General features: G+C 42.2%; 1 protein-coding gene across 2 annotated transcripts in view; it reads left to right on the forward strand.

Moving 5' to 3' along the window:
* The window catches only part of PTPRB (protein tyrosine phosphatase, receptor type B), a 64196-nt gene extending 59352 nt beyond the window's left edge, over positions 1-4844 (forward strand). For both annotated transcript variants that reach the window (XM_017832809.1, XM_017832810.1), the window contains exon 33: positions 537-4844. In XM_017832809.1, the coding sequence (XP_017688298.1) occupies positions 537-559 (23 nt within the window). In that variant the 3' untranslated portion in view covers positions 560-4844. The remainder of the gene's footprint in view (positions 1-536) is intronic.
* Positions 4845-11524: the final 6680 nt, after the last annotated feature.

The following is an 11524-nucleotide window of genomic DNA, read 5'->3' on the forward strand; positions in this document are numbered from 1 at the left end:
CTGTGCTCTTTTTCCTAGCCTGTATCCAGTCCCTCACTGATCAGGTTTGCAGGAGTAGCAAACCTGGCACTATCACTGCCCTTCACCTCCTGTTCCCATGGCCAGACGGCCAGTTTGAAGAAGCTGTAAGCAGAGGTGGTTTGTGTGCATTGGTAGAGCTGATTCTTAAGGTCTGTAGAAGTTTTTAGGGTCAAACAGCAGGATCTCAGTAGCTCCAGAAATTTGGACATTAGGAACTGAGATTATATAATGAGAGATTAAAACAATTTTCCTGATCTAGCTTGTAGAAGTCAGAGTTGTCATCAATAGGTGGAACAGGCTTGGAGGAGGCGAAGGACTCAAATAGCCAGGTTTCTACAAGTTGAGAGTCCTAGCAAAAGCAGAGGTGGGATTTGCTTTTTGCTGTCACATCAGTCACCAGCCAGCGCTGCTGCCACGTAACCTCCTCTCAGAGCACTGTAGTGAGCTGGCAGAGTTGAACATGAAGCCACCTGTGTTGTTTTCCTTTTTCTAATATCAGTTTTCCTTGCTTTCAGATGCTGTTTATTCAAGGCACTAAGAATGTTAGAGATATCTACTTTTGTGACCACACTTGTTAACTCGGGGGTTTGTTTGGGGTTTTTTGTATGTGTATTTCATGAACCAGAAAGGTGCCAGACCTTTCTGCTGAGACTGTATAATTTATTGGTCTGGTGATTTTTTAAAAAGATATATAATTTAAATATAATAGGTATTAATGTATATAATTGTATTTTGGCATTATGTAAATATGTATTTTTTTCTATATTGTTTATATTAATATTATGCTTCAGATAATACTATTTTTTTTCTTATCACAGTTTTTATAAACTGTTCTACATAAACTATTTTAAATTCAATGGCTGACAGGACTGCTGCATCTGGGGCGGTATTGGCATGACACAGGAAAAATCCTTTAAGGAGAACCTCATTTTTTTTAACTAGTTCAGTGTTCGTGAGATGAAATAAGCTACTATTAAGCAAGGGAACAGTAGTCCTGTATAGGAGTTACAATGCTACTCTACACTTTAAACTTAATGCTTTTCATCTGAGAAAAATGGGTATAACCTGTAACACAATGGCATACCTTTTACAGAACTCAGTAACAACTGAGCAAAACAGGGTTCACCTCACCGGAAGCAACCGTTTCAGTCTAATGTGACATAGTAGAAGAATATTGAACAACATATGCTGCAGTGAAGTCTAACAGACCTATCTCCCACCACATACTTTGAGGGGAGACAGGTCACATTCTGATTTCTTTACACTGGTTTAAGAGAGCAGAATCAGACCACAACCTGTCTGTGCGTTTTCATGTGTGAATAATTATAATTAAGAAAAATGTTCAAAAAATGCCTCAGACATTTGTGTTAACAGATCTGTGAGGATGTGAAGTCTGACAACTTCCTTAGCTCATTAGAAACAATGTTGTACCATGAGAGCCAAAAAAGTAGATAGATTACAAACATGTATATCTCCAACAATTAACACAACTGGCTTTATGCTGCTTGCTCTCACAAAGTTTGGCCCCAGCATGTCTGCATAGAAAGAATCCTCCACATGAATGTTGCCTGATGCCCACCAACAAGGGCAGTTGGAATGGAAAAAGGCTCATCGGTAAGCCAGGGAATGTAGGCTGGCAGGGCTGTGCTAATCGTAGAATCATCAGATGGTTTGGTTTGGAAGAGACCTTAAAGACTATCTAGTTCCAACTCCCCATACCCCAGGCAGGGAGTCATTACTCAAAACATTTACTGACTAGCAAGAAGTTAAATCAAAGAGCACTCAGCAGGTATCCTGTCCAGCCAAGTGGATTATGCACAGCTTCTCTCCTCTGCAGAGGCTTCTCACTCAAGGGTCTAAACACCGTTCAGCTATTCTTTGTCTTTTTAGTGTTCTTCAAACAAATAGAGAAGAGGCAGTACATAGTTATTCTTCATCACAAAAAGAAGGAAAGGCTTGATAATTCTTCTTTCATATATCTACCTATACTTTCCCTAGAGAAAACTTAGCTTGTTACATTCCACTTCTGTTTTGGAGATAAATAAATACTTTTGAAGGCCTTCTGAGAACCAGTCAATAAGTGGCTAAGTGCCTAACTGAGGAACTGCTGTGGCCCTGTGCTACATGCCTTACTGGAGCTGCATGCTCCTTGCTGTAGGAATATCTGCCTGACAGTGGCTGAAGAAATCTACCAGGCAGCTCTGACATAGTTTTCTTAAGAAATCACTCCAAAGCAGAACCAGCGGGACTATGCACATCCATATCACTCTGGTCTTCTTACAGAGAAGGAAACAACCCAATAGTCACTCTTCCTTCCTTCTCATCTGGAATCTCATCCTTTCTTGACCAAATATCCTCATATGCCTCAGAAGCCACCCTTCATATCAGCTTTCACAGCTGCTCAAAACATGGAAGCTTGGTTAATCTTTTAGGTGTTTCTGTATGAAGATACTGCTCATTCTTCCTGTACATCCTCTTTGGCACCACACAAACCCCAAAATCCACCACCCTTAATTGAAACTGAAAAAGAAAAGAACTAGCGTTAGAGTGGAAGACATTTTCACAGGGGAGATCTAAGCAAAACCACAAAGAAATGTGCAGAGTCCTTTTTTTCTCTGTTTCCTTTGCTAGATTAACTAGGTTAGCAAACAAGGACAAACAAGCATGGCAGCTTTACATCAACTGTTGACCCTGCTAATAACCGCTGGACTTAAGGCATCATAAAAACTGCTGTTGTGTTACATGTGCTGCATTTAGTCCTTTCTTTTTTCAGGGATAGCTGAGGAGCAAAGGTCACCATGTTAGTTACCAGCACATGTTAATTACACTGTGAAGACATACCAAATGTACCCTATAAATTACTTCACACTATATATCACTGTGTGATTTTTTTGGTGCTGAGGGAAATGGAGCTCAGTAACGTATGATCTGAGAGCAAAAGTCTGATTGCACACTATGTATGCATGTTGTGCATCATTTTCAGAAAAACGCACATCATTCTACTCTTTATTTTATCGTTCTCAGCTCCCTTGTCCGCATCTACAGAGTTCACGCATGTGTACCCAAAACAATAATGTCATAGCAGACAACTAGTTTCATCTTTTCTCTCAGCTAATAATGGACACAGTTCATAAGCATCTTCCTCTTCATCACTTATTAATGTGACAGATGACCTTAAGTGCTCTGGCAGAGTGCTCACAAGCAGCTTTACATCTCTGCCCAGCTAGGTCACACATAAGACAGTACACACACATTATTGCTCTGGTTCTGCTCTCTACCCAATTCTGCTCATATGAAACCAGTGTAAATCCAGTGAGAAAAAGTTAAAAGTATCTATGTAGCATTTTATTAATATAAAACACCTACATAGCAGTATAATTAATTATATTTACTGTGCCTCTAAGCTGAATAGCAGGACTGATGGGAAATTGTTAATGTAACAAGAATGGATTTGAAGGAGACTGTACTGAACAGAGACAGGTCTTAAGGAAAAAGATATCTTTTGAATGTCCATGGATAATGCTCAGAATTCCCTTCTTGATGTTTCCCAATAATAATGTTATAAAGCAAGGCTAGTGTTGTAGCAGATCCTTAAGCTACGATTTGCACACTTGGAGCCCAGTCCTGCGAATCTCTGGATTGTCCACAAAGCTACCTGAGTACTTTCACGAAAGTCAACCGGAATGCTTGCCTGAAGAAAATACCATTCCTCTTCTGAAGCACTTGCAGAGTTGGGCTTTTAGGTTAATTCAAATTTTTGTATTGAAAGTTATTTAATAATGAAAAAATTGTAATAAATGAGTTTTTTAATCTGTGCAATACAATTACAAGATCCACTACCGAATGTAGGGAAAAAATGATTTTACATAGCTGGAGTTGATAAATGATATTTTTTGTTACTAATGGAACACAAAAGTGGGTGAGAGAAGTAGGCATACTGTGAAGATGTCATAAAAGTGCAACTTTATACATTTTTCTCTGCTGCTATAGTTATTTAGCAATAAATAATGCCTAAAATTGCCAGAAATATTATTTTGTGCCATGATATACTATGAATTTCCTTTCAGTTGTAGAACAGAGAAAAGAAAATGTGTGAGCTTTAAGTTTATATTATGTATTGTATATGGTTATTTACGCTTTAACTTTGAAACCAGAAGTTAAATACAAGACAGAGAGGAGTACATGAACACTTAGCCAAGCTCCTCAGCCTGGGATTTAATATATGGGATAGTAACCATCTAATCACTATATTAGCATCTCCTCCCAGGGCTGCAGATTAGAGAAATGCATCTGACATTCAGAGATTCTGCATACTGCAGCCACAGCTTCATGACCAAGGAGTGGCTTAGCAAGTGTTTAACATTTATTCAGATTTCTTTCCATACTTCAGACATACAATTTGTGTGAATAAAATGCATTATAGAATGACCACCACTCCCATGATGGCCCTGTCACAGATGTGTGGGCTCTGGAGCTGCGAGCTTTGGGACCTATAGTTCCGGCGGCAACTCACTGTAGACCCTGTGCCCCCAACTATCCCTCTCAGGCTGATAGAGTCAGACTCCTCAGCTGTTGGTAGCACCACTATGGCCAAAGAAAAAAACCCACAATTTTGAAATGTGTCTAGCCATAAATTCTTTCCTGGAGTAAAGTGTCTGAAAAACATCTTCAGCACATATTCCGTTCTCATATGCAATATAATTACTTATAATGACTTTTCCTAACAAACACTGGATGAACACAGAACTGTGCTACTATTGTCAATTTAATTTATGCATTTAAGTATATTTTTATATTTTTAACTACAGTCAACAAAACAAATATATTTGAGTATATTTTACACAATTTTATAAATAGTTCATGAATAAAACATTCATTTTTAAAAAATCACATTCTCATCTTATGTTTGACTGCCTTTGCATTATAGATGTTGTTGTCCTGCTGCTCAGAGAAAAGGTCATAAGTCAGTTTGATTTCAGTAGAGATAGTCTTCAGAGAACATTAAATTCATCAGAAGCCTCAGCCTGTTGGGGGGAAGGGGGCTCTGCTGTTGCCCACTGGCCATATTAGTGCCCATGTGGAAAGATACCATTGTTCCTTTCTCCTCTCTGGTTCTCCACCCTCCTCCTTTATTAAACCAGATAGTCTGAGTTACGCGATGGATATTTGAAACCACGGTGGATCTTGAACTTGCGTGCCTGTTATTTTAGAGACATTTCACCAGGCAATTGTACCAATTAGCACCGCACTGGAGGTCCATCTCTGCCTACCAGTCGAGGATCTGAACCATGCTTTTTAACAAATGTATTTCTTCTTCTCCTGCCCTCCACAGTTCTTAAAAACTATTAACATTCTTGTGGGGTCGGGGTGCTTGGCAGTATGTTCAGTGTCTCAGTTATTCTTAATTGGTCATCAGAAGTGTTTAAGACAAGTAATTCTGTTTATTTAAAAGAAAGAATGATTTATTGGCTTCTATTTTGTACTGTGAACTATTTACTGAGGGGATATGTAGTGAAGGCTGAGGGAATTGTTAGATTTTTAGTTTGTGATATAAAAGTTTATCTCTGAGCTCTATTCTGTCCTGAAGCCAATGTAGACACAAAAGAGCAGTGATAATGATAAAATAATGTACAGTTAATATCTCCACACAGGAGAAACAAGGCCACCATTACAGACAAAGATAGATATGAATGTTTTTACATGGTCCAGCAAAGAAACTGAAACACAAAGAGTATCTTCTAGTTCAGAAAGAACACGGTAGGTGATTCCTGTTAAAATATCACCAGAATCTAGATTTTAACCTTGTTATTTTTATAAAATGGACTTTATATATTTTTTATATTTTTATAAAATGGATTTGTATCTGGGCTTCATACCTACCAGCTGGCAGTTTTGTCTGGTAAGTTATTTGCCATACCATAATTTCAATTTTCTGCCAGTGCCTGTCTTCACTGTGAGTTGCTTTATTATGCGTTCATTAGAAATAACTGTGTGTGTCAGACATCTTACGGCAGGCAGGACGTGTGTCAGGCAATACCAGTGTGTCAGAAAATATCACAGGTGAAAATTTCAAATGTTACTAGCCAAGGTTTTGCACATTGCTTTGGTACAATACCAGTCCCAACCTGTGCAAAAAAAAAAACCAGCAGAAAAAGAGGAAAAATACTGTGTTCCAGTTAATTCATGGAGACATTGCAAAAGCAAGGACCCCTTCTGCTGTTGGCAGGGTGAATGCTCTGTGGGGCTGGGGGTGTGCTCTGCAGCGGGTGCCCCAGGCCGTGTGTCGGGAGGGTGCCAGGAGGGCAGCGGTGCCCTGATCAGGCAGTGGGCTGTACTGATCACTGAGCCACCGGTGGCCACCCCTCTGCAATGAGCTGCTGGTGGTGCTCATCGTGCAGCAGCTGCTGGCTCCTGCAGGGGCCTGACGTCCTTTCTATACCCCAGGTGGGTGGTTACTGTCAGTTGCATCATGCGAAACCTTGCTGCAACAGGCAGCCTTGTGTGGGATAAGAGATGGTCCCAGCTCCCTGAGATCTGCAGTAGTAGGCAGCAGTACCAAGCAGGCACAGAGGCACCATGATCCAAGAGGGCAAAGCTTTTTGCAGACCTCAGAGCCTTTAAGTTTCCAGGGAAAACATCATTTTAACACCCACAGGTTTGCTTTTGCAGAGGTCCTAGGGCCCCCAAAAGAGGCTAAAGTCCCCCTAATGGCTCTCACTGACCAGGCAGGGTGCCCACCATCAGCACAGGGAGAGTCCACTCCAAGCCTAGTTGCAGGGGCCCTCCCCACCCCTCCTTAACCAAATTCCCAACTGGAAAGGGTGGCAGAAGCATGCCCTAGCCCCCAGAGATGCTCCAGGTGGGTGCACACACCTTCAGGATTCAAGGAGAGAGGAAACTGAGGCAGCCTAGCTGTGACTCGGCACTGGTGTGGTTCCTCCCTCCATGCTGAGGCCTTCCACCCCTGAGCTGGGTGGCTCCGGCACATGGCGGGGACTGCAGAGGCACATGATGGGGGCACACTGTCTCTACCAGTGCCCCCATCCCGAGGCTTGCGGTGATGTGCACGTTCCAAAGGGCCCAGAGCATGAGACCACTGTCAAGATCCGGGCCAAGAGGGCAACAACCACAGCCTCGTGCAGCTGCCAAATGCCAGGCACGAAGCATTGCTGGCAAGTGCTATAGTGGCTGGACCAGACACTTTTTTACACAGCCTTCTGCACACGTATGCCAAAATCTCTCCCAGACTATATGCCCTGTCCTTGCTTGTCTTTGGTGGTGAAGTTCCCAGGTGTGCCGATGTGCCAAACAAATAGCAGAGAACAGCTGGAGCAGCTGCTTCTTACCAAGGATAAATGCAGAGGTTTCCCATCATCCCCACAGCCTGGTGGTGATGCCACACAACCTGGTTAGCAGGTGCCACCTGAGACCTGCAATTTGAGTCACCTCAGGACAAGAAGGGGCCTCGAAGCAGGTATTTCTGCCCTTATAAATCTTAATCCATTACTCAAGAAGAGGAACTCTTCTTTTTAAAGGACAGGGCAGGCATAAAGAGCTGAGCTGAGTGAACCCCTCCTGGGGGTATGTGTCTCCCAGCAGCCTTGTTTCATAGGATGAATCTTTTTTTTTTTGTATGTATCCTTGTTCTATGTATCCATCTTGGCTGTGCTGGTTTGCACCAAGCCTTAAAACTATACATGCTTTGCTGAGCAATCCCCACATGCATCCTCATGCATAGGTCCAAAACCTGGGCAGAAGAAAGCTGATGATTGGGCCAATAAAAAATAAAATATGCATAAAAACCCTTTAGTGGGTTATCAGGAGCATAAATTTGGCTTTGATCCAATACTTCCTTCTTATCTCTAAGTCCTTGTCTCCACTTTTAGTGGAGCTGTAGCATTTCCATCAGCTCAGAAATGATTGGTTTGTCCCTGGGATGTGGGAGCCAGGCACCAAAGTAGTACTGAGTTATACACACACAGTATACAGGCTGCACTCAAGAGACACTGACCAAGCCACTGCCTAACCCTGGCTCCCTCCAGTTCCTCAAACGTGTGGTGATTGCCTCTGTCAGCTCAGGTCTGAACTGTCTTCTGGAGAAGCTCACTGACTGAGGAGAAAGAGCAAACACCAAGAGTGTTTCTACCTGATTACTCAGAAACATTTCCAGCCCAGATGTCTATCCAGGTTAATCATCCCAGCCTGCCCTTATGACTGCTTATCCCCAAGCAGCCAAAGGGGTTTGGAAGTACCATACCCCAGAGGTATCAAAGACAGAGAAGGTGGACATATTGACAAAGCAATCATCTTAGTAGAGTTCTACAGTGCCTAATGTAGACATCCATGGGTTAAATGAACTGATTACTATTCCTGTGCCCTGTTGCATTGGGGGATGGACTAGGAGTTGGGCATCTTCACCCTGCTCAGTGGAGGTGGTGCGCACCTCAGAGGTTTCAGAGCCTTGCATCTCTGTGGAAACTGCTCTGTATTTTCAGAATAAAACTGAATTTAAGCAATGCCTTTTGGAGTCACACTCAGAGATCTGTTGCTGAACAAAAACCCAAGCCCAGTTTTTACACTAGTTCGGCTTCTTCCCCAGGACTACAGCTGGTAAGCACAAGAGATTTTCATCTGAAGTATCTCCATTAATCATCAATGTAGCAAAGTGTTGGGGGAAAATAGTGCAAGACATCTTCAGAGAGGGAAGCATCCACGTTGGGTGGCTCCACAGGACACTAGCACTAGATCCCTGCATCGATCTGCAAGCATGAAGGAATTAGCACTGGTATCACACTCCTTTGCAAATTCTCCCTGTCCTTGGCAGTGATACACATATATGTCAATAGGAATAGGAACATATTTCAAATCCATTTGTTTACATTAGCACATGATGCAAAGTTATGTAAATAATTTTTACTTTGGAAGCTTAATAATAGAAATTTAAAAAATTATGTGTTCCCACTATAATCACCTGATCTCTCCCACTCTTGTTGGATACATGGGATAAATGCATCTGGTTTATGCCCAGACCAGGTTTGAGGCTGTAGCACAGGAAGAAGACCCTCCAATTCTGTTTTCCATACCACAAAGACTAAAGAATCTTGAAATTTAAAAAGAGACTAAGGGCATTATGGATAAGAACACCCAAACTTCCTGGAAAGTCAAATACAGACCATATGGCATGTAGTAAAGCTACCCAAATAGATTTTGTATGAATGGAACTACGCTGTAAAAACACAGAGTAAAAATAATTGGATGCAGAAAGCAAAGTGAAGGTGTTCAGAATGCTCCATGCAGCTTAGCTAGGGAAGAAAATGTTATGCAAACAAATGACAGCTACAGAAAGGTCCATGTGTTAATTGGGGGCATTTCTTCTGCCTATCAATGACTAGCAGTAATGAAACCACTAGGAGAAAAAAACAGATACTTGCAAAGGCAATAAAGAGATAAAGAAGTATATAATGTCCAAAATATCAAACGGGTCAGAAAAGATATGCTCAAGACACTACACATGATAAATGCCAGCATCCTGTTGTCTTACCATTGGATCTAAAAGACACCTGGAGCCAAACTATTTGTGAGAATCCAACTTCAAAAAAATTAACTGGCAGACAGCTGGAATTAATTAATGCCTAACAATTCTGTGCTAGAAAGGTTAGAGAGCACTAAAAATATCCAATGAGCCTGTTTCTTTACACATTGCACCAATTAGATCTGGTCAGGCTGTGACAAATTTGGTGTAAACTTTCTGGTGAATGAACAAGTCCCCTCAGCACCCTCCAGTAGTTCCCAAGGTAGCTAAAATCTTGCCTCTACAATACCAGAACTTTCAATGACAAAAATGGAGGAGGAAAAAAGCAAAAGGAAGTGCTGGTGTCAAGTATGTCATGGTTGTTGAACCAGGGCAGGTAAGAACATTTCAGATTCTTGACTTGGCAGTGTTGTCCAGCATGAATTTCTGTTTGTTTTGGTGGGATTAGACCTAAATATCTTGTACTGAGACCATTAGAGGAAAACAAGAAAAGATAGAAAATATTGTGGGTGAATTTCTACTGCTCTAGGGAAGATGCATCCATTTCAGTGGGGGGAAATGCACATACATCCATGCTGGGATGGGAAGGCAGCTAGGAAGAAGGATAAAGCCACCAGAGACCTCCACCAGCATTATGGTGACTTCTTTTACTTAATTTCTCTTCTCAATCCAACACACTGTCAGAGACCAGATGAAAAAAAGCCTGCGAAGGACCATGTGGTGCAACCATGGGCAGAGAACTCTGTCATGCTCTGAGCAGGAGGCTGAGCTGCTGAGACCGTGCAGTGAAAGTAGGAGCACACACACCTCGCCTAGAAGGTCCTTGCACCAAGGGGAAGCCCATTTCTCCTTCCTCACTCAGCCTTGCGAAGGGAAGCCACGCTTAAATTTTCTGTACTAGATACTGCTGTTCCCAAGGAGGTGACTCTCTTCCACCTCCTGCTTTCTGACCTCTGTGCCACCCACTTATTCCCACATCTCTCTGCTTGTTGCCACTCAGCACAGCAGATCGGGGAGTGATCTGTGTTAAAATTACCTTGTCATCAACAAAAACAAAGAGCTATTTTTAATCTTCCCAGTCAATTCCATGAGAGAGTCTGACTTTTTATGCAGCCATGAGCTAACAGGGCATGAGTTATTTAACATCACCCTTTTTGCTTCTCAGACCTTTTTTCCACTCCCTTAGTCTAGCTGCTCTGACCAAACATGACCTGCCCCTCTCAAGTCCCTCCAGGCTGCCCCAAGAAAATAAGACTCCATCAGAGCTCAGCCCCCAGTCTACCACCTACGTCTGTGAGGAACAGGAATAGTGGGTTTGAAAAAGTTAAGTCTAACACTGACTTTCCCATAGGTGCAAGTATGACCAATGGCTGAGTGCCAGCCTCAAAGAAAAAGGGAATAGAGAAAGGGAAAGAAGAGCTTTGGATAGCAGGAGGAGGATGGATGTTGGTTCATGCCCTGTGTTATGTCAAGCACATGAAAGCCCAGCATGGTGAGACTGTTCCCTGCATCGACCCCCTCCAGGGAGATGGGGAAGCTGAGGATCTTGTTAATGTGACCAGGTCCCCTTTGCTCCTGAAATGCCACCCCACATCTTCTCACAATGAAAGGGAGAACTGAGTGCAGACGCTTCACAAACAAATTTCTCTTACCTCCAACTCCATATCCTCCCCCCTCTAGCTCTTATCTCAGTAATTAAATATGCAGCTGAGGAAACTGATTTGGAAAACAGATGGCGTTCAAGATGCTATAGAAAATAGTGGTGCATTTTAAATCTTACAGCAGAGACACAGATTTGGGTGGTATATGGGCCTTGAAGTAATTGAACTTCAAGGGCTGCTTGTGCAATGACCTTTAACAAGAAGGGATGAATGGCCCTATAAGCTACAACTTGATACTTACAATCAAGAATACTGTGACTGGTCTGATTTGCCACAGAAATTGGTGTGACCTAGCCAAGTTCTTGGTAAC

Source organism: Lepidothrix coronata, unplaced genomic scaffold (genome assembly GCF_001604755.1).
Source record: "Lepidothrix coronata isolate B3197 unplaced genomic scaffold, Lepidothrix_coronata-1.0 Scaffold206, whole genome shotgun sequence".
NCBI lineage: Eukaryota > Metazoa > Chordata > Aves > Passeriformes > Pipridae > Lepidothrix > Lepidothrix coronata.